The 23,588-nt window shown below is 41.8% G+C and overlaps 1 protein-coding gene and 1 long non-coding RNA gene across 3 annotated transcripts in view; one reads left to right on the top strand and one right to left on the bottom strand.

Annotated features, from left to right (window-relative positions):
• SLC28A3 (solute carrier family 28 member 3) overlaps window positions 1–23,588 on the top strand; it is a 74,328-nt gene that overhangs the window by 33,458 nt on the left and 17,282 nt on the right. For both annotated transcript variants that reach the window (XM_043547444.1, XM_007065603.3), the window contains exons 4-8: window positions 1,321–1,412; window positions 5,910–6,099; window positions 8,331–8,475; window positions 12,479–12,592; window positions 14,989–15,066. In XM_043547444.1, coding sequence (XP_043403379.1) covers window positions 1,321–1,412; window positions 5,910–6,099; window positions 8,331–8,475; window positions 12,479–12,592; window positions 14,989–15,066 — 619 coding nt within the window. The remainder of the gene's footprint in view (window positions 1–1,320; window positions 1,413–5,909; window positions 6,100–8,330; window positions 8,476–12,478; window positions 12,593–14,988; window positions 15,067–23,588) is intronic.
• LOC122466002 lies at window positions 1,209–23,123 on the bottom strand. The gene is made up of 3 exons (XR_006291184.1): window positions 23,001–23,123; window positions 5,915–6,070; window positions 1,209–1,324 (listed from the first exon to the last, which is right to left on the bottom strand). It is a non-coding gene; the product is annotated as an uncharacterized LOC122466002 (long non-coding RNA).

Raw genomic sequence — 23,588 nt, forward strand, 5'->3', positions numbered from 1 at the left:
AATTTATTTGAGCATAAGCTTTCGTGAGCTACAGCTCACTTCATCGGATGCATTCCGCAAAAAGAAAAGGAGTACTTGTGGCACCTTAGAGACTAATAAATTTATTTGAACATAAGCTTTCGTGAGCTACAGCTCACTTCATCGGATGCATCGGATGTTAGTCTCTAAGGTACCACAAGTACTCCTTTTCTTTTTGCGAATACAGACTAACACGGCTGCTATTCTGAAACCTGTCAGTTTGGATAATTATTATCCTTAAATATATCTTTGCTTTTCTAGTCTAAAGGTTGTCAGGAACTGACTTAGAGGGTCATATCTGTAGCTGTGAATTCTTTTCAAGCTTACACAAAGCTTAGGTGATTGTCTAGCTCGGTGATTCTCAACCCGCGGCCCACAGGCTGCTTGCAGACCAATCAGCACACATCTGTGGCCCTATGACATCCTCAAGGCCATACAGGTAGTATATATGTTCTTTGGTGGCCCACATAACACAGAGAGAGCTGCACCACTGGCCTAGACACACACTTTGTACCACCATATATCATATTAATGAAAATCTGGGGTGAATTAATTCCCTTACACTGTTCTTCCCTTACATCTTAATGCACCATGGTAAAATCCCATGACACTCACTACAGACACAAAAAAGAACCAAAAATGGTTCACTTAACACCTGGGGAGGGCAGATGCTAAGATACACTTATAGTATTTGGATACACTAGATAATTTTAGCTTCCATATAATCTAAAGTTTGATAAATGTTGAGTGCCTGTAATGATGGGCTATATTTTCAAGAGATCCAGAATTACTACAACGATTTTGTGCATGGACCTTGGCATGCACAAAAAACTACACCTTTGCAATAAAGCTCATGATTATTGCAGATGTGCACACAAATCTGGTAATGAGTACACTAATGACTAGTTAAGAGCCTAACTAGTTTATGTTAATTCTATAATCTAATTTCCACACAATTACAGTAATTGCAGACACATTGCAGTTGTACATTTACATGTGAATTTTGTGTGGACAGACCCACATCTTAATCTTTCAAAATTGTGGCCCTTTAAGGGTCTCCCAAATCCATTTTCACTCTACTAGTCCAAAGTCAAATAACTAATACTAAAATAGTTCCAAAAAGATAGCCAAGATTTTCAAAGGAGTTTTATTTTACACTTCGGAATGCAAAATTAACCCTCTGGCAGTCCAGGAGCTTTGATAGATCTAATGCAATGTTCCTGTATGAATTACTCTTCTTTCTGCTTTGGTGGAATTTATTTCTTTGTTCTGTTTGCTTTGGTTGCTTGTGTTTACTTCTAGGTATCTGGAAAGGAAATATGATGAAGTCTGTGACTTTTGCAAGAAATACAAAACCAGCATTCGATATGTGATATATGGAATTTTAATAGCAGGTACTTTATTTTTTAATACCATAGGAAATAACTGTACCCTCTTTCAGTTTTACTTTGATTTCAGGCTATGCATATTTTGCATTCAATGTTTGAATTAAATAGCGTGAAGTGGAATTTAATTGACATAACATTCTCGAAAACTATCAGACATTTCTACAGATAAGAGTCCATCAAATCTTTCTGAATGTATTTGAGAAGATATAGGAGATAAAAGTGAATTCTAGTCCTGGATAATGGTTCCAGACTGAAATTCTCCATTTATTCACCAGACAAGTACAGCAAGAGCAATAATAGTGGAAGCTTCCCTATGCTGTGCCACCAATATGCTTCATCTCTGACCTGGACAGACTACATTTAGAGATGAAAAGGGTAGTTCAGTTACCATGTCCATTCAGTGATCAGCTTCTCTGCTAAGACAGTGGAGTCAGTTATCTTAAATTATATCTTCTAGGAGTTTGCTGGAGACTACAAATTCATGTACTATACACCACTAAATAGCAATCAGATACTAATGATTTTTAGTTAGTACCAACTTAGACTGGATTCAAATCAGTGTTCTAGAAGTGAAAGGCTCCTTGTCCTATTAACGTTCTCTGAGCCATTCAGTGCCCACGCCAGAGTGTTTCATTATGGAAAGGTCATGCCACAGAGCCTTGGCATTCCAGCATACGTAGAGAACTCATTCAAATGGTCCTGTTTGTCCCTCTCCTGATTGTGCAGTAAATTGGGTTGTTCCATTCTGTCCTTTTGTGAGCTTCCTTTTGAGGTCCTCCTACCTAAACTCTTAGAATAACTTGCAGAATAACTCAAGAGAGAGGCTTCCCAAGAACAAGTCAATGTTTAATATATCAATTCTACAAGTAACAACTTGCCTTACAAAATACTGTTTCATTGTTATAAGCATGCAAAAGCAGGTAATTATTTATGTATATTAAGTATTCTGTTGCCCCGCATTTTATCCAGGAAGCTGTCATGTGCCAAATCCATTTGTAGCTAGTTACTGCAGGCAGCAAATTTGGGGCCTAATCCAAAGCCCATTTAAGTCATTGGAAAGACTCCCATTGATTTCAGCAGGCTGTGAGTCAGGTCCTTGTTGCATAGTCCAGTTTACAGAGGCAAATCTCTGAATGCTTCTCCTTATTTCCACTAATATTTTCCACTTTCATGCATATCGTGGAAGATGGAATAGGCACCATTATTTTTAAATCACTCGGTTTGTTCACAAGTATCAGGGGGTAGTTGTGTTAGTCTGTATCCACAAAAACAACAAGGTGGCACCTTAAAGACTAACAGATTTATTTGAGCATAGGCTTTCATGGGTAAAAAACCCACTTCTTCAGATACATGGAGTGAAAATTACAGATGCAGACATAAATATACTGGCACATGAAGAGAAGGGAGTTACCTCACAAGTGAAGAACCAGTGCTGACAAGGCCAATTTGATCAGGGTGGATGTAGTCCACTCCCAATAATAGATGAGGAGGTGTCAATTCCAGGAGAGGCAAAGCTGCTTTTGTAATGAGCCAGCCACTCCCAGTCCCTATTCAAGCCCAAATTAATGCTGTTAAATTTGCAAATGAATTTTAGTTCTGCTGTTTCTCTTTGAAGTCTGTTTCTTAAGTTCTTTTGTTCAAGGATAGCTATTTTCAAATCTGTTATAGAATGTTCAGGAAGACAGAAGTGTTCTCCTACTGGCTTTTGTATGTTACCATTCCTGATGTCCGATTTGTGTCCATTTATTCTTTTACGTAGGGACTGTCCGGTTTGGCCAATGTACATGGCAGAGAGGCATTGGTGGCACATGATGGCATATATAACATTAGTAGACGTGCAGCTGAATGAGCCTCTGATGGTGTGGCTGATGTGGTTGGGTCCTCTGATGGTGTCACTAGAGTAGATATGGGGACAGAGTAGGCAACGAGGTTTGCTACAGGGATTGGTTCCTGGGTTAGTGTTTCTGTGGTGTGGTGTGTAGTTGCTGGTGAGTATTTGTTTCAGGTTGGGGGGCTGTCTGTAAGCAAGGACTTGCCTGCCTCCCAAGATATGGGAGAGTGAGGGATTGTTTTCCAGAATAGGTTGTAGATCGTTGATAATGTGCTGGAGAGGTTTTAGCTGGGGGCTGTATGTGATGGCCAGTTGTGTTGTTATTATCCTTGTTCGGCCTGTCCTGTAGTAGGTGATTTCTGGGTACGCGTCTCGCTCTGTCAATCTGTTTCCTCACTTCCCCAGGTGGGTATTGTAGTTTTAAGAATGCTTGATAAAGATCTTGTAGGTGTTTGTCTCTGTCTGAGGGATTGGAGCAAATTTGGTTGTATTTTAGGGCTTGGCTGTAGACAATGGATCGTGTGATGTGTCCTGGATGGAAGCTGGAGGCATGTAGGTAAGTATAGCGGTCAGTAGGTTACCGGTATAGGGTGGTGTTTATATGACCATCACTTATTTGCACTGTAGTGTGCAGGAAGTGGATCTCTTGTATGGACTGGTCCAGGCTGAGGTTGATGGTGGGGTGGAAATTGTTGAAATCCAGGTGGAATTCTTCAAGGGCCTCCCTCCCGTGGGTCCGTATGATGATGATGTCATCAATGTAGTGCAAGTAGAGGAGGGGCGCTAGGGGATGAGAGCTGAGGAAGCGTTGTTCTAAATCAGCCATAAAAATGTTGGCATACTGTGGGGCCATGCGGGTACTCATAGCAGTGCCACTGACTTGAAGGTAGAAGTTGTCCCCAAATCTGAAATGGTTGTGGGTGAGGACAAAGTCACAAAGCTCAGCCACCAGGTGTGCCGTGGCCTCATCAGGGATACTGTTCTTGACAGCTTGTAGCCCATCCTCATGTGGAATATTGGTATAAAGAGCTTCTACATCCATGGTGGCCAGGATGGTGTTTTCAGGAAGATCACCAATGCATTGTAGTTTCCCCAAAAAGTCAGTGGTGTCTCAAAGACAGCTAGGAATGCTGGTAGCATGTGGCCTGAGGAGAGAATCCAAATAGCCAGATAATCCTGCTGTTAGAGTGCCGATGCCTGAGATGATGGGGCGACCAGAGTTTCCAGGTTTATGGATCTTGGGTAGCAGATAGAATACCCCTGGTTGGGGCTTTCAGGGTGTGTCCATGTAGATTTGTTCCCATGCTGTAGCAGGAAGTTTCTTGAGCAGATGGTGTAGTTTCTTTTGGTACTCCTCAGTGGGGTCAGAGGATAGTGGCCTGTAGAATGTGGTATTGGAGAGTTGCCTGGCAGCCTCCTGTTCATAATCCGACGTGTTCATTATGACTACAGTACCTTCTTTATCAGCCCCTTTGATTATAATGTCAGAGTTGTTTCTGAGGCTGTGGATGGCGTTGCGTGTACAGCTGAGGTTTGTTCACAGAATACATGCTGCTCCGTAGTATGTTTCACTTTGCCCCAGTGATCAAAGAAACTGCCTTCTTCTAATATATGGTAGGCTTTATTCAGCCAAAAGTACAACATGGAAGCCCCTAAAAGCGAATTTTTATTTAGATTACTTTAACACAGAAACAGAATTATTTCTTGTTTAATCTGGGGATTATTGTTTAATGTACACCTTAAATCAGTTGTTATTAGTTCTTCTCTGCTGGTTTTTTTACTTATCCATTCCTCATCCCTGCCCCATGTCCATGAGCCAGGTCTCATCTCATCTCTCCGCCTATCCCATCTGCTAGCTATAGGTTCCAACCATTCTTATTTAACTGCTTTGCTTTCCCCTTCCTCATAACTGTTTATCCCTGAAGTGTTTATAGTGCACACATCAATGTAGTAGCTTTGTTATTACTGTTGCCGCAAAGCCTAGTTCTCTCTCTCTCTCCTAGAAATACTTCCTGCCCGCTTACTGGCTCTCAGCCTTCAAAAATCCCTTAACCCAAATACAGTGCATTATCCAAATTCCGTGTCTACTTTTTACAACTATTTGCATCACATCACCCCATACTTCTGGCACCAGGCCTGTAATCTGAATGAACATTCACTGGTTTTGTTTTTAATGAAACTGTGGACATTACTACTGTATGTAACACTACTAGTGGTGCTTACCTCCTTTGTAAAGTTCTTTGAGATTTAAGGATGAATAGTGCTATTTATGAGTTTGGTTTATTATTATTACCTTGCTGCTACCTTAAAAATGGACTTTGCTTTTGACACACACCAGAACCCCTTTCTTTCCCTACTTCCCAGTGATGGGATTTGATAGTGATTGAATATGTTGTATGTAATAGCACTGTCCATATTTAAGCCAGGAATCACGAAGCTATCCTTCAGGACAGCACTGAAGCGTATGCTTAGCTTCAAGCTCATCATTAAATCTCATTGAAATCAAGTGGAACTTAAGTACATGTTCAAGTGCTTTCCTGAATTAGGGCTTTACTTTCCTATTTCCTAATTAAAGCTCAAGTAAGTAAATAGACGTCTGTTGTGTGTCTAGCTTGGTTGCTTTTTTTACAGGACAGATGTAACTGACATACGTATGCTTGTTTCCTTGACAGTTTACCTGGTGATAGTCATTGCAGCGTGTGTCCTGAATTTTCAGAGAGCCCTGGCTCTTTTTGTACTCACTCTTCTAGCCATCTTCTTCATCTGCTGGGATTCTTTAATGGCCAGACATGAAGACAAAATTGCTGAGTTCTTTTCCCCTTGTGAAAGGTTTCTGAAACGACAGTGGTTTTGGCTAAAATGGTAAATGTAACTGGCTTCTTACTTTATGCAGAGGGACATAATGCCATTAAGTTAATTTAGCCTTTTAACTGTTTATAAATTTAGGACTTCACTGGACCATTTTTTAAAAACCATTTACTGTTTTCATTGGAAAGTGAATGTGAATGCAAGCACCCTGAATGATTCCTTCTCCAATATTAGATCACTGCTATTCAAACCATTACTTAGCACTCAAGTTGTGTCAGGTTCCCCATTATAAAGCATAATTCTCAGGGCTTTATACATATCTAAGATGAACAAATTGCTGAAGTCTGAAATGTATTATATCTATATCTAATCTGTCTAGGTACTTGTATGGCCCCATCACTGTGGTATCTGAGCATAATTTACCCCTCAGGAGACAAACATGTCTACTGTGCAAAATAACATGTTATTAACAAAGTGGTTGGTTATTTGGAGCAATTAGGATCAACTAATACCTGGCAGCAAAAGGAATATTACATTAGAGTGATGTGCCGGAGGGGAATCTTAAAGGTTCCCATCCAGTTAAAATCCCGACACAAAAGGGAAAGGAAATTGGCCAAAATGCCTGCCTCTGATGCAGTTCACACCCTTTTCTCAGTTATTCTAGGGCTCAAAAATATTTCTGAAGAGCAATTTTTTTTTTTTTTTGTCTTTGGGAAGGATCTGTTTGCACTTAATAGCAGGGATTTTCACGTGTTTTTCTAGTGGAAAATGACTGTGTGCCCTTTATGAGCCTGATTCTTCTCTCACATATACTGATGTAAATCCAGTGCTTCACTGGAGTTAATCCTGATTGACACCAGTGTATCCATCCTGTGGTCTTCACACACACCACTCAATCTAATTATAAAAGTTGAACATTATATTGTCTCCAGGCAGTAAGAACAGAAGTAGTCAGAGTGGGGGCATGTTCATACTGGGAGAGAGGGGGCAAAATGGGAACAAGCTGGGAACACCCCCTCTGCCCAGCACTGTCCTGGACCCAGAACACATTCCTACTGCCCCACACACATTCCTGGACCCAGAACACATTCCTACTGCCCCACACACATTCTGGGGGCGGTAGGATGCAGATGGTGCATGTGGTAGAAAACTGCAGAGAGGAGCCAGTCAGACACTCTAGCCAGAAGAGACAGAAGCAGCCAAAGCCAGGACCTCTGGACATTCAGAGAATGTTCTACAGTTTTAACTAGACTTTCTCTGCTCTGTGCTAACTGGCAGTTGCTACAACCCACCCCTCACCCTATTTCTTTACCTCAGGTTCACACCACACCTGCCCCTCTTACCATCTTCTCCCCTTCCCTATCCTCCTAACCCACTTCCCTTCCTGATCCCCTCCTAAGTAAACCCACCCCAAAAGTAATAGGCCATTTTCTGCCATCACATTTTTCACTCTGCTTGTGCATTCTACCCCTTCCCCAACCCTGTGTCTCATCTGTTTAGATTGTAAGTGCTTAAGGGCAGGGACCATATTAGGTCCTAGCATAATAAACATGCTGATTAATAATACAGAAGAAGGCTAGTCTAGTGGTTAGGGTACTAGCTTGGCACCTGACAAACCTAGGTTCAATTCTGTGCTGGTGTGGGACTTTCAGCTTGGCCACTGACAAGTTATTTGGTCTGCATGCTTCAGTTCCCCATTGATACAATGGGGATAACAGTAAAGCCCTCCCACAGACAGGTTTTACTAGGGTAAATACATGAATGTTTGTGAGGTGTTCAGATAATACAGTAGTGAGGGCCATTTAAAATAGATTGTTGATTTACAGTAGTGGAAGGTTCCATCCCTGCACATTTTTTCATGACAAAGTGCAGCTTGTTTGTTGCTTCCTTCTTTGGTTATAGGTATGAGAAGATGTTGTTGTTTAAAATGGGCTAACAAACAGATTCCTCAGTCCCTCCCCCCTCTGCAGGCAGGCTTTGTCCTATACAGGCACCCCCCACATCCTCATTTTTCACACTTACTATCCGGTCACCCTATGTGAGTGACAGGTTTTTATGATATTCATATTGCTGCTGGGGTAATATTATCTCTGGGTAATTGCCTATTTATGTAGAGATGTATTTTTAAGAATTTGCCATGGGTGCTCAGAGGCTGGGATAGGTGTTATTTGATGTAGCTGTATTGGTCTGAAAAAACTAAAATAAAATAGAAATTGGAGTAATTGATATCTCTTCTTTTTATTAAGATATTGTGTATGATATTATATTTGTTTCCCTTTTGATAGGGTGGTGTGGATAGCTCTAATTGCAGCTATCATTTGCTGGCTCATCTTTGACACTGCCAGACAGGGAACCAATCAGCTCATCTCCTTTGGTGGGCTTGTGATGTATCTTCTCTTGACGTTGATCTTTTCCAAATACCCAACCAAAGTAAGTATTTGGCTAACTCTTGATCTTTTCCTTCGTTTTGACTAGGTCTTAAGAATGTACTCACTAGGGGCTGACCAGTTCCACCCCGCCAACTGCAATTTACACCTAACTATATAAATTATCTACAAACCTAACTGTAGTTACGATATTTACTGTACTGCACAGGCAACCTGAATTCTGGCATTTCCTAACTTGAGTGCTGGACTTTGCAACTTTATTTTTTAATGTAGTATTGAGAGGTACCTATATGGTCATATGCATGGATGCATTTGGTCAAATACTTGTACACTTACAAAAATCTTAATCATTGTTCTGATATCCAGCAGTCACAGTGGGCCTGGACTTTGAAACCCTTACTAACGCTGAGTGGTATTTCATGTTAAGAGTTCCACTGAAGTCACGGTGTATTTTTGTGAAGTCAGTGGAACTGTTTACATACAACACTACTCAATTTGAATAAGAAAATGCGAGTGGGAGTTGCAAAATTGTGCCCAATAAGAGCAATAGAAAATCCAGGATTCTCTAGATTTAGACTCTGACTATAACATTTTCTATGTTCTGTAAAATTAAAATACAAGTCTATACAGTACATTTTCACCATTTCTCTATAGTAAGAAAAGAAACCATTTCACTCTGACTTCATGTAAAAACCACAGTACATGTTACATTAAATAGCTCAGGGTCAATTGGTGAAAATTATCTTTGTTGTTTGGCTGGCACTCAGGCTTCAATGGTCTAAGTCCCTTTCTACGTATGTTCAAATAATCCTATTGACAATGAAGACACATTTGCTAGAAGGATATCAGCATGAATCTGTTTTAGTAGTATCCAGTAAAAGAGAGAAGGGTAGCATCAATGGAAAAATGGAATGAAGTACACTTCAGTATCTCCTAAAACTTTAAAAAACAATGGACCAGATCTTACAGTCCTTATTCATTTTACATTGTGTCCTTAATCAGATGAAACTCCTATTAATTTCAGGATTTGCCACAATGGGAGTTTTGCCTATTTTTAAGGACTGAGTACAAAATAAATCTGTACTTTAGAGATGTTGTTTTCTCTAGTAGCAATGGCCAGGCCTATTAGAGCATTAGGTAGGGTATAACTACATGGAAAGAGATAGGAAGCATGTAGGGTGCAAAGTATTATTTCAAAGGCCCTCAGAGGTGCAAGGCTTCTGCTCTAATTCACTCTATTTACCCCTTCACTATATTTTCTAAATATGCCTGTTGGTTTATTTATCTTTGTTTTCCAAGGAAATGTGATAGCCACTTCAGTACTCTGCACTGGAGAGATTTTTGTAAAGGTTGTGCTTTGATTGCCACAAATCCCTGTTCAATTTTTACTTGCTGTTTTTATGCATAACATTAGTGTTTTTCATCTGAGTCATACATTAATCCACTGTCTGGTTCATTAGATTTCACAAAGCCTCCTGTAACACTTCTATATCTATGCTGAAGCTTTCCATAGCCAAGGGAAAGAGCAACACATAGAACTCCATGAGGATGCTTATTTTTTCAGTCTGTCCTCCTGACAGCCCCTTCTATTCCTGAATAATGACTGTTTGGTTTTTACCCCATAATCAGTGGTGAGCTGGAACCGGTTGTTAAATTTTGAAGCAGTTTTAGAACCGGTTGTTAAAAATTGTTACGACTCCCTGAGCTCCCGGCCGGGGAGCTCCCCCGGCCCCTCCCCAACCTTCCCCCCCTCACAGAGCCACAGTGTGCCGCGCCGCTGGCGCCAGCGCTCTGGGCTGCTCCTGGGCAGCTCGGTAGCTCTTGCCGCTTTGAGTGGCATGGTAAGGGGGTGGGGCTGCGAGCTCCAGCAGGCTGTGTGGCATCCATATATGCTGCCCTGAGCAGCATGGTAAGGGGGCTGGGCCGGGGCTGGGAGGAGGGATTGGATAAGGGGCAGGGAGCGCTTGGAGGGGGCGGAGGTTCTGGGCGGGTGGTCAGGAGATGGGGAACGGCAGGGGTTGGGTAGGCATGGGAGTTCCGGGGGTCTGTCGGGGTGGTGGTGGATGAGGTCGGGGCAGTCAGGGGACAGGGAGCGGGGCAAGTTGGGTAGAGGGTGGAGTCCTGGGGGGGCAGTTAGGGTGGTGGGTCTTTGGAAGGGGTTGTCAGGAGACAAGGAGCGGGGGTGGGGGTTGACGGGTTGCGGGTTCTGAGGGGGGCAGTCGGGGGCAGGAAATGGGTGGGCGTCAGATAGGGGGCAGGGACAGGCTATTTTGGGAGGCACAGCCTTCCCTACCCGGCCCCCGATACAATTTTGCAACCCCGATGTGGCCCTTTGGCCAAAAAGTTTGCCCACCCCTGATCTAGTTTATTATTTTATTAACAGGGGTCGTACTTGCCTCGTTCGTTATGTTGATATGTGTTTAATAAAGCAATACTTTGTTTCTATTGTAATAAACATGTAAAAATGTTTTTTATTTTTTTTATCGTTAAGTATGACTCCCAATGACTCAATGCATTGCTGCCACTTATGGAGAAAGGTGCAAAAAATACATACTGTGGCACATCCCTTAAATCAGAACTTTTTATAGGGAACTGGTTGTTAAGATTTTGGCAGCCCATCACTGCCCATAATCCTTTGCAAAGCATTACTACCAGCAACTGAAGTGAGAATTAATAAGTGCCAAATCTGGTGTTCTCCCATGGGTCTTCATTACATCTAATTGGCCTATTTTATTAAAGTGGGAGCAAATCAGCAAGGCTGAACCTTACTTCAGTCCTTGTAAATTGATCAGATTTACAATATACAAACTGTGATAGCAGAGCAGAAAGCCAGAAGTATAGGGTTATAGTCACCAATTCACATTTCCAGATGGAATAACCCAATAATGAATGCTTGTATATTATTATAATCATAACGTTTAACACGCATGTAGCCCTGTCAGGGGCAGGCCGTGGGCAGCCTGTATACACCAGTCAGTTAGCTAGTTGCAGTCAGAAGACAAGTAGTAGGGTCAGGAGCAAGCCAGATACCACAAAGTTAGGCTCAGGAACAACTTGCAGGCAGGAAGGAAGTAGCAAAGTCAGCATCAAGCTGGGTCAGGATACCAGGAAGTCAGAGTTAGCCACCTAGTTAGAGGCAGCAGGCAAGTAGCAGTCAGGGATGAACCAGAGTCAGAAGTCAGAGCCTAGGGTCCACAGCAAGGCACGGCCTAGAGCACGAGCAAGCAAGCATTGTTGCTCAGACAGCTCCCTGTGTTGGCTTCCTAGTTTATCAGTGGGCTGCAGGGCAGCCACTCAGGCCCTGCTGGGTGGTACTTCCTGCAGTATCTAGCTTCAGGGGCTCCTCTAACAAAAACCCAGCCTAAACTTCCTATGCAGAAGCATCAGCACCCTAGAGCCCACAGGTTCTTATAAGCCCTTTTTATTCATAGATGTTCAAGCACTTTACAAAGTTGGGGAAGCATCATTCTCCCTATTTTACAAATGGGGAAACTGGCATAGTCAAGTGCAATGACTTACCCAGATCACATAGTGAGACAATAGTAGTCTCCTATTTCTCAGCCCAATGCTTTACCCAGTTATATGAGCAACATAATGATGTTATATTAGCATCTAGTGATATATTCACTGCTATGATGAAAGAAGAATCATGTGCTAACATTTTTATTGTCTGTTGCATTCACATAACAATTATTTCACCTCTGTACTATACACAGAGAGGAATGTGTCTCTTGTTCTTTTCTTATTATTGTTCATGGTTTGTGCTCTTCAGGGCTCAGCATGCACTGCTCCATCTTTATCTGAGCAATTCTAACTTGGATCAAAAGGGAGCATCACATTGAGGGATTTGGCATTAGTCCATCACTCCATAGTAAAGAGGAGGGCAGCTGTGGTAACCCAAAGAGATGAAATCTCTGTATGCTCCATTTTGGCAGCCCCAAAACACTACAATGTAGCTAAATGTATAATTAATTATATGTATGTTAAACTAATATATTTCTTTTCATATCAAGTGATTTCTGTATTTTCATTTTCTGTATGGCTAGGTTGCCTGGAGACCAGTATTTTGGGGAATTGGACTGCAGTTTATTCTTGGACTTGTTACTCTGAGGACTAAAGCAGGATTTGATGTATTTAATTGGCTGGGTAGGCAGATACAGGTAAGGCATTACCCAAAAAAAGAGTTCTTTTCTTTTTAACATTTTCTTTATTAGGGTATTTATATTTCAACCGGAGCATGTTGACTGCAAAAGTAAATAAGACACTAATAAGAGAAAGTTTTATATGTTCTACGCAGTATAAGTCTGCAGTCACCTATTATTCAGAAGAGTTGCATTCTGTTACACATGAATACAGCACTAGAAACAGTCAATTAGCCAGATTATCAGAGTCAAACGTTTGTTTCTTGAACACAACTGTCACCCTCTTTTCCTCTTGGGATGAAATGTGACTTTGTTCCCAGACTAATGCACCTGGTGTTCCATAAAGTCGATTGGAGTTTTCCCATAGAAGTCAAAGGGAGCAGAATCAGATCCTTACTGTTTTGACTTCCTGGGAGAAATAGGGTCCTCTGTGGGGTAACCTGCCCAGTGATCAGATCCAGTCACCTCATTTCTCTCTGCATTCTGTCTTCAAATGAGCATGTTATTCTTATGCCTAATTGTCAGGCCTAAGGCTATGCCTACACTACAAAATTATGTCGACCTAACTTACGTTGTCATACAGCTACCACCATTATCAAATCACTTGTGTATGTGCACACTTGACTTCTTGTGTTGGTTGTGCACGTCCTTACCAAAAGCACTTGTATTATTTGTATTGTCAGTGTGGGGCATTGTGGGATGGCTCCTGAAAGCCAGTAACAGTCAACATAAGCTACACAGTGTCTACACTGACACTGGGTCAACCTTATTACAGCAACCATAAGGCTACACCACGCAGGGAGGTGGTGTTACTAAATCGGTGTAGAGAGGCACTTACGTTGCTGGGAGCCAAATTTAAGTGAAGACGTTGACACAAGGCTGCTTACGTCAACTAGCCCTGTAATGTAGACCAGGCCTAATAAACAACAATTAGAACATGCCCCATTCTTGATTGACCATCACCTCATTTGGGCTGAAATCAGAACCCACCCAATCACCAGGCAAGAGTATCATACTGGTCCACTCACAGAAGCTCATGGTCCAATTCTGAAACATCCTTGCAAGAAACTCTGTCCACTAAAATGCCATGTAATAGAAGATCTAATGAGACACTATCACCACAGCCACTGTCACTCTAGCACCAAAGCCTACACTCCTTGTCCCCACCGACCCCATGGTTCTCAGATCACCTGCGATAGAAGAAACAGAAGGAATCAAATTCAAGCGTTGGTGGCAGAAACACAAGTGGAGATGGAGATAGAATTCTGCATAAAGAGCTGCTCATTGAGACTAGCATGACTTTGTAGCATTGCTGGAGTGGATGCTGCATCCAGTCTGAGCTCCTCCATGTGGCCAACCTGCAAGACAACTGATGTAAAAAAATCACCCATTGCTGGAGAGTAACAGTGGAAAAGGTGGGCAAAGTGTTATACAGTGAGGGGAATTCAAACTTTTGGCACAAAAAGATACTGTGTCCCTCTCTGGTAGCTCTTAAAAGGTACAATTGAATAATCCAATGTTGACAAATAATGTGGCACTATTCCCACATAAAAATTTTATTAAAATATAATTACCCCCATTCAGAAATTAACCCTGAAGTATGTCCACTAATCTCCAGGAAACAAGTGTCCCTGGTGTTTTCAACCTCAAATATCATCCTTTCCTTGCCACTCTGACTCAGAGGGGGCTGGGCCGCTCAAACATTGATCCTACCTGGCACATGGCCATTCTTTTGACAATATCTTCTTTTTGCCCTCAGGCTTCAATTTGAAAATGGTTAACTTATTGCCCATAATTGCTCTGTGAAATTCTGCCAACAGGAAGAGGTTTATGTAGAATTTGCAAATGCACCTCAATGGCATCTGTGCAGAGTGAAAAGTAAACATTTCCTTTGGACTAGCATTTCGCCACTGTCCTGGGGCAGGAACTGTCTCTTACTACACGTTGAACTGTGCTTAATGGGTCCCCAATCTCAGCTGGGACCACTAGCCACTACTGTAACACAAATACTAAATAATACTAATTAATAATGAGCAGGTGGCTGGGTGGTTCTGCCCCACCCCAAGGGAAGGTTTAGGATGGTGCACACTACTCCCCTTTCCACAGCTGGTCAGCTCAGTAGTCTGGCACAGATGGGCAAGTGTGACTTATGGCTATGTCTCTCATCTGCTCCCTTTGAAGCACTGTTCACCACTGGTCCTAGAGAGCAGATCCTGAACTACAATTGTACTTGTTCATTGGACAAGATGCAGAGCAGAAGGAAGTCGCCTCACCTCCCCACGAGCACCTGCAATAGGGCCAACAGCCAGTCTCACCCTTTCTAATTTTTTTAAATCTGTGAAATGTTTGCTTATTATTTAGCAGTGACCCTCTGCTTATAACAGATGCTTTGTTTGTTCGTTTTTTCTCTTTAGATTTTCCTGGAATACTCTGATAATGGCGCTAAATTTGTGTTTGGTGAAAAATATACAGATCATTTCTTTGCCTTTAAGGTAAACAGCTATTATATATGTTGTATTTTACATATAGTTGACCACAGAAAGAGTCTCATTGGAAAACATGTTCCATGTACGATTTACAACATGTATGCAATTACCAATGGGAGAGGAAGTGTCCAGGGGACAATCTCCGCATTAAGACATGACCTACACTATGAAAAAGTTGGGGAACTGGGGATTAAATTTGCCATTTAATGTTATGTATTTGTTTGCTTTAAATGCATTTAACCCAGCTGCAGCAGTTTACATTTTTGACACGATGACATTATTAGCAGACATTTTCAAAATGGAGGCATGACAAGATACAGGGGTCTTAACTGGTCAGTGGTAACCAGAGGGTTAACTTCTGCCTATCTTATCCTCCCTCCCACAAGTACTCAGGGAAAGATGACTGTACTGAGATATCATGGAAATAGCTGTCTCATAAATACCATGGATAGGTGGAAAGAATTAAGAAGAGGCAGGGCTGGAGGCTGCAGGCCAATAAGGTTCACTAGTAGGAAGGCAAGAAACTCCATAAAAATAGCTGTTTAGGGGACAAAATGAGGAGATGTTTTGAATTAAGCATTTATTTACCCAAGGCTTTCTCTGCACAGATCAACAGTACTTCCTTTCTTTGAAAGAGCCGACAGTTAGGCAAGTTATCTTTCCTCTCCCTTCCTGAAGATAGGTTGGGAAATGGGCTGTCACTGATCCCATTGTTCCAGGAGATAAGAAGCTGAAATGTCTCTCTATCCAAGCTCTTATACCTTCTCTCTCCCATAGACTGAGGTGATAGCCCAGACTGGAATTATTCTCATTTAGCTTTCTAGCTATATAAGACCAACCTGGTTTGTTTCTTTTGTAGAAAATAGTTAGTGCACTTTGAACACAACACTGAGTGATAAAATCCAGTCAGGGGAACACTGTGTTTTCATACTTCACCTGCTGAATCACTCTGCCACCTTGAAGGCCCAAGATCCACGTAGTACACAATTCATGAGAAATTCTATGCCTCTGCTTCCATGCACAATTCCCATGATTGTGCGTTTATAGTGGGCTATTACTAAGGATAGTTAGAAAAAAAAATATTTGAAAGAAAAAAAACATATTTTCCCTTCTGGGTTTTGTTGAAATTTTGGGGTTCTTTTGCTGATTTTTTTTTTTTTTGGTGCTAAATTTTTCTGTTTTCCAACCATCTCTCACTTTTACAGTCAGGCACCTAAGTGACCATTTCTATGCTCAGTCACTATGTTTTGTGAAAGCATGGTGAGTGCATTGCACGAATAAGAGCTTGATTGCACATGGACCTATAGCCTGTTTTTTAAAAAATGCTCCAGCAGTGACAAAGACATGTTGTGCACTGATATGTTAGCTAGGGCTACATTTTCAGAAGTTTGCATGTGTTCAAACATCCATATGTGCCTTTTTCTATGAGATAAACTGGAGAAAGACACACATGGAAATTTTAAAGTGGGATTGGATACTAGCAGAATATGTTCACACTGAAGGACAGACAAGTTAGAATGGGCTGCATGGTTGATGTGGGCCTCAAAACTGTGCGTATGCTGCTTATTTTCAGAATTGCACATGGCTCAGTTTAGGAATATGCATGCTAATCATGTGTCAAGCTGGTGCCAGCCTGAAGGTGATTGTCTCTCCCATCAGTCTCCATTGACCTATGGGCCACCTACTGTAGGCCAAAAAAAAGCAGCAGTTGGGACACATTGGTGCATAAATAGCTTCTTATCCTCCCTCTGGCTGATCATCAATATGGTTTATCTTGGATTTTGACTTCCTCCAACTTGAGTAAAAGATACATTTAAGGAGACAGACGCAGCCAGTCCATTTACCTCCTGCATATTCCAACCCTTGCAATACTTTTTCCAGTGCGTGGGTATCAAGCTGGTCAAAAGTGATATTACTATCTTCCATTCTGTGCAAGTGGATTTTGCAGTAGCTTCAAAGAGATAATGAGGTACCACCCAAAACTATGTTGGCCCAGGAGATGGGGGGAACGGGCAGGATAATTGGATTGCCCCTTTGCAATAACCCAGTGCCTGCAATGAGACTTAATGTCCACACCCCAGCTTTGGCTGCACACAGTTCTAATCAGAATGATACTTAGAGTAAGTGCATGCATGAAATTTTGTACATAGCCATCCTCCCGTGCACACAGAAGAGCACATCCCGATATACATGAGCAAGTGTCTTTGAAAACGTGGACTAGGATTTATCCTCTGCAGTCATATTCACTAAGTACACAAAGAGCAACATTTTCAAAAGCAGGTACCCAAGCTGTGCCCATAAAATAGGCACAGGCAAAAGCAGTAATTATCCATGCAAAATATGTATATACATGCAGAAAATGGTTAATTTTAAACGCATATTGTTGCATGTTTCTGTGTACACATGCATATTTTTCAGGCCCAATGTAGACCTATTTTTGAAAATATAGCCCAGATAGTCAAGATTAAACCCATTATTTTAAATATTTATTCTCACTAACAGAGATATTATAAATATTATTTCTGTAGGCAGGTGATGCTACCCTTTTCCCAGCTCCATAAAGTAAGATCACACCAAATTACCTCTTGACATAAGTAAAAATAGATCAGCTAAAACTTATTTGTCAGAATTAAATCTTTTATACTTCTTTAGAGATGAAATGTTATTGGATTTTTGTTATTTTGACTGCTTGTTCTTTATTTATGCCAGAGGTTTCTGGTTCATTAAATATAAGGGTCTAGTTTGAATGGTTGAGGTTGGAGAATCTGCCAAAGATTTCAAATCTAGAATGCACCTATACATCATCTGCCGCCTGCTTCTTATTTGGGGTCTTATTGTGCAAGATGCTGAGCACCCACAATGCTAGGCTTCCATGGGAGTTCTGAGTACTCAGCATCTCAGAGTCATGCGCTACATACACAGTAGGTGACATGGCTGAGAAGTCAAATGACACTTTTATAGGTCCAAAGGTGATTTCTCATATTTATCAGAATTAGTAGTGGATGTAACAGTGTGGCTAATCAAAAACACATTATAAAGGCATAACAACGAGAGAGTTCTATTTTCTTTGGGGGGTTATTACACTAATAGCAATTAATGTAACATTTGTAGCTGACAGACATGAAATCGTAAAAAGCTTTTTGATACTTACTTTTTCCATTTAGATGTTCACTTTTATTTAATTTATTCCTGGTTTAGGACTTGTCTGCACAAGGAAGTAATTCTGGTATATGGTAGAATGTGAATTTAAAGTGCTATATTTATACCAACATAACTCCCTATGAGGACTCTTGTATTCTGGTAGATGAATGTCCACGCAGTGAGTTATATTGGTGTAATTATAATGGTTTAATGACACCAGTATAATTATACTGGTATAACTGGTGAAACTTTCCCACAGAAACAAGCCCTTTCTGACCTTCATGGGCATTAGCATAGCATATTGGGCACAGGTAGAACAGGGCGTAGTTGTGGCTGAGTTCCAGCTTCTATTCTGACCTTCTTACATTTGCTCATAAGCAAGGCTGAGTGTCTTTCATGGAGCTCCCGGAATAAGGTATTCAGTGGTTTTCTGGGACCTCCAGGACTCCTGCAGCGGCCAGTGCGGCCGACCCCATGGCTGCCCGAGCAGCCCCATGTCCAGCCACATTGGACGCTGCTCGGGTGGGCCCCAGGCAGCTGGTGCCGGGCACTGCCCCAGCACAGCAGTCCAGGAGCAGCAGCGGCGGGGCCCCAGGCTGCCCCCACCTGGAGCAGCAGTGGGGGCAGGGCCCAGAGCCGCCCCCCACCCAAAGCAGCAGCGGCAACAGGGCCCAGGGCCACCCCGCCCCCCAGCAGCAGCGGGGCCCCAGAGTGCCTCCCCCGCCAGGAGCAGCAGCATCCCCCTGAACCTCCCCCCTCCAGAGCAGCAGCATTTGTGGGAGCACCCTCGTACTCAGCACCTAAGGTTTAGTTAGGGGTATTTTTAGTAAAAGTCCTGGGCAGGTCATGGGCCGTGACTTTTTGGTTATTGCCCACAACCTGTCCATGACTTACTAAAAATACCTGTGACTAAATCATAGCCTTACTCTTAATTGTCTCTTACGTATTCTCGTTGGGCTGACATTTTTAATGCACGGTCACAGCCTTGAAAGTATGGTGGGGGAGGAGGCGGCGGCAGCATACAGGAAAAATCTCCCTTTTATCTCTGATTCAGGTAGCCATACACCTGAAGAATTACAAATGAGTGGTGCACGGGAAGAAGAACTACCTGGGGGCCTGAGAAGCACAACATTTCGTGTCCACCCTACTCCGGCTTTTTCTAGCCCAGTTTCAAGCAATCAGTGCATGTTTGCTCCCTGGTGAAGAACAGAGGGGAGCATTTAACCTTAGACTGTGAAATGTATTTGACAATAAAACTAACCCAACAAAGAAAAGGAAAGGCTGATACTGTACCCTTAATTTGGCCTGCTGTGCATAGATTTTTCTATATCTACAATGTGTGTGACTGCCCCCTATGTAGAGAACCCTGCAAGACCTAGGCATATTGTGAGTTGTTCCTTCATTCAAAACAGCTCTGCTTTTGCAGCCCCCCTAATGTTACCTTAAGGGCTTTTTCTTTGTGTTTGTCTAATATGGGCCAGTGAGCACAGCACAACTGAGAAATCAGGGTGGGCGCAACGTGTAAAAATAGTTTAATCGCATGCTGCATGTAGTTCAGTTCTTCTGGGTCACACTAGGGAAGGAAAGTCTGACATTTCCAAATTGACTCCTCCATGCTCTAGATAAAAGCTAGCCTAGGTATGACAGGTCATCTCAGTAATTAGATACATGGTAATTGATTGTGTGCCACTTTCTGTTGAAGCCATTGACACAAGTTGCTATCATATTAAATAATCAGGGACTGATTTTTTAAAAAACAAACGCCCTATGTTCCATACCCAGGCAAGGGTGCAGATGATCACAATTGGAACATCCTGACTTGTGGGAACAAAAACTGCACCTGTAATTGTCTTCAGGTGTACAACAGGAAACCACTTTTTAAAATTCAGTTTCTTAAAGACAGTTTGTAAAGTGATTTTATCAGGGACAAGCCTGTAACAGCATTGGCCATTGACATGTGTAGTGCGAATGACAGAGGGGTAGCAAGTGTCGGATCTTAAATGGCACATTCTTTCTTTCCCTCTCCAACTTGTCACACACTCCCACAGCTACACTGAAACCTTCTGAGAAAGGAAAGGATATTTGCTTGTAATTTTGATCATCTGCTACTTGAGGTTGGTGGCCACCAGTCTTCTTCCTCTCCCTGCAGTACTCTCCTGCTGGATAACCATGTTCCAAGAATCTGAGGAATTTCCATTGAGCTGCATCTCTTGTAGGGATACAAGTTTAAGTATAGGATATGGGATAAGAAGAAGGATGGGACCTATTGTAAGGATTATACCTAGAAAAAGACAGTGGTGGCTATTTGATGGTTTATTTAATCTCACTTTTGTGATACTTCTAATTCCTGAACCCTCAATGCATCACAAGATAATGCTAAAGGTTCCCCTGTCTGTCAGCTAGTATCAATTTAAAAGATTAAATGCATTAGAGGAACAGGGTCAAGCTAGAAGTATCCCAATATTAACTCTTTTGAAGGACAGAGGCAGTTATGGCTATGAGCCACATTAATATATTTTGAGAGGGGCTGTTTTTCAAACTTCATCAGTGTAAGTTATGGTAGTAACTTTCCTCTGGAGAAGTAAGAATTGAATTTATTGACAAATACTTTAGTACTGATGCATTTGATTTTTTATACTTTTTTTTAATTCTGTTCATGTTCATTATTTATGACACGTGACTCCTTCAGTTGCACAATTAAAAAGCTTTTTGGCTTTAGAGGTATTAGTTTAAACATTACTAATCTCTCTGGTTTATCGTGAACCTCTACTGAAAGATTTTTTCCCTATTACATATTACCCTATTACATAGAAATGTTGAGTTCCTGTGTGTTTAAGATATATACGTACCAAATGATCCAATTTTAATTCAGGATTAAAAACAAAAAGCAGCTAATTACCTGCCAGACTGTGGGCCATGCATGTGTTACTCCATTTGTGATTCTTTTAAACCATATGTTTAAAGAAAGTTCTTTTCCTTCAGTTTCACTGCCATACAATGAATAGATCCCCGTGGAGTTACTTTTAAGGAACTTAGTGACTTTGCTCACTACTGCAAAGCTCAAACATCCAAGACGGACATAATTGGTGTTATTATTGAGGTGAGCTCTGCTCCCTTTATGACAAAAAGAGGAGTTTGTTAATACTGTATATGTTGTTATTCTACAGCTAAACTAGACTGGAGCGTGATAAGCAAGTTGCCCTTGATCTTGTGAATGTCAGGTCAACATGGGTCCAAACCAAAACCTTTGATCCAAACCCTCTCAAACTTCTGGGAAACTTGGATCCAGATCTGGACCTGAACCTTTTGTCTGTTCCATAAATCTATAAAGATCCAGATTAAAACTTCCCTTTCATTCATACATACAGAACAAGAGAGGCAACATGGCTTTTGTAAAGGGAAATCATGCCTCAGCAATCTATTAGAATTCTTGGAGGAGGTCAACAAGCATGTGGACAAAGTGATCCGGTTGATACAGTATACTTGGACTTTCAGAAAGCCTTTGACAAGGTCCATCACCAAAGGCTCTAGAGCATATTAAGCAGTCATGGAATAAGAGGGAAGGTCCTCTCATGGATCAGTAACTGCTTAAAAGATAGGAAACAAAGGGTAAAAATAAATGGTCAGTTTTCACAAAAGAGAGATAAATAGCAGGGTCCCCCAAGGGTCTGTACTGGGACCTGTGCTGTTCTAACATATTCATAAATGTTCTGGGAAAGGGAGTGAACAGTGAGGTGGCAAAATTTGCCAAAAATACAAAATTACTCAAGATAGTTAAGTCCAGAGCTGACTGCGAAGAGTTACAAAGGGATCTCACAAAACTGGGTGACTGGGCAACAAAATGGCAGATGAAATTCAGTGTTGATAAGAGCAAAGTAATGCACATTGGAAAAAATAATCACAACTATACATACAAAGTTGTGGGGTCTAAATTAGCAGTTACCGCTCAAGAAAGAGATCTTGGAGTCATTGTGGATAGTTCTCTGAAATCATCCACTCAATGTGCAGCAGCAGTCAACAAAGCAAACATAATGTTAGGAACCATTAAGAAAGGGATAGAAAATAAAACAGAAAATATCATAATGCCACGATATAAACCCATGTTACACCCACACCTTGAATGCTACACACAGTTCTGGTCACCCCATCTCAAAAAAGATATTAGAATTCAAAAAGATGCAGAGAAGGGCATTGAAAATGATTAGGGGAATGGAGCGGCTTCCATAGGAGGAGAGATTAAAATGACTGGGACTGTTCAGTTTAGAAAAGAGATGACTAAGGGGGAATATGATAGAGCTCTATAAAATCATGAATGGTGTGGAAAAAGTGCATAAGGGTGTGTTAATTACCCCTTCACCTAACACAAGAATGAGGGGTCACCCACTTAAATTAATGAGCAGCAGATTTATAACAAAAGTAACAAAGTACTGCTTCTCACAACGCACAGTCAACCTATGGAACTCATTGCCAGGGGATTTTGTGAAGGCTAAAAAGTATAAATGGGTTCAAAAAAGAATTAGGTAACTGTGGAAGATAGTTCTATCAGTGGCTATTAGCCAAGATGGTCAGGGACACAATCCCATGCTCTGGGTGCCCCTAAACCCCTAAGTGCCAGAAGCATCTAGCACTGGCTACTGTCTGAGACAGGATACTGGGCTTGATGGACTATTGGTCTGACCCAGTACGGCCATTCTTATATTCTCATATAACAATGTGTAACGGGGTCCCTGCAGAGCCTTCCTGGCTCCTACCCCCACTGGACTGCAAAAGTCACACAAAGACCTTAGCGCAGTGCTCACCTGGTGCTTTTATTTACAAGCTATGCTCCCACCGTACACAAGTCCCCTTCTTACAGTCCATGGGGGCGGGGGGCACCAAGCTATCTCTCTCTACTACCCCTCACTGCCTTTCCTCTACTGCAGCTTCTCTCTTTCTGCTTCCTTCCCCTGGGGCTCTTATCCAACCCCAGCCTGATAAGGCAGCAGCTGTTCCAGCTTCCCCAATCAGAGCCAGGTGATCTACCCAGCTCCAATTTACCTCCCGTAATTGGAGCTGGAGTAACACAGGGTTGGCTAAGCAGTTTTCTGCTTAGCACCCTGTCACACAGTAGGTAAATAGTTCCAGATCTGAACTTTGCAATGTAGGTCCACCAAATCCCACATCTGAAACATGCACAAAGTTTACAGAATTTTGATCTAGATATTTGCAGATGCTAATGTCCAGTAGGTATCTGAGTGGCTGACTACTGAGCTGCTTTAAACATGGCTACAGCCAACCTGCAATATAGTGTTATGAAACCATTACAAAACTATCACAGTTTGAGCTGGAAAGTATCCAAATCTATGAAAAGCAATTCATCCAAACTCAACACCTCTACATAGAAAACA

This window comes from Chelonia mydas, chromosome 5, assembly GCF_015237465.2.
Source record: "Chelonia mydas isolate rCheMyd1 chromosome 5, rCheMyd1.pri.v2, whole genome shotgun sequence".
NCBI lineage: Eukaryota > Metazoa > Chordata > Testudines > Cheloniidae > Chelonia > Chelonia mydas.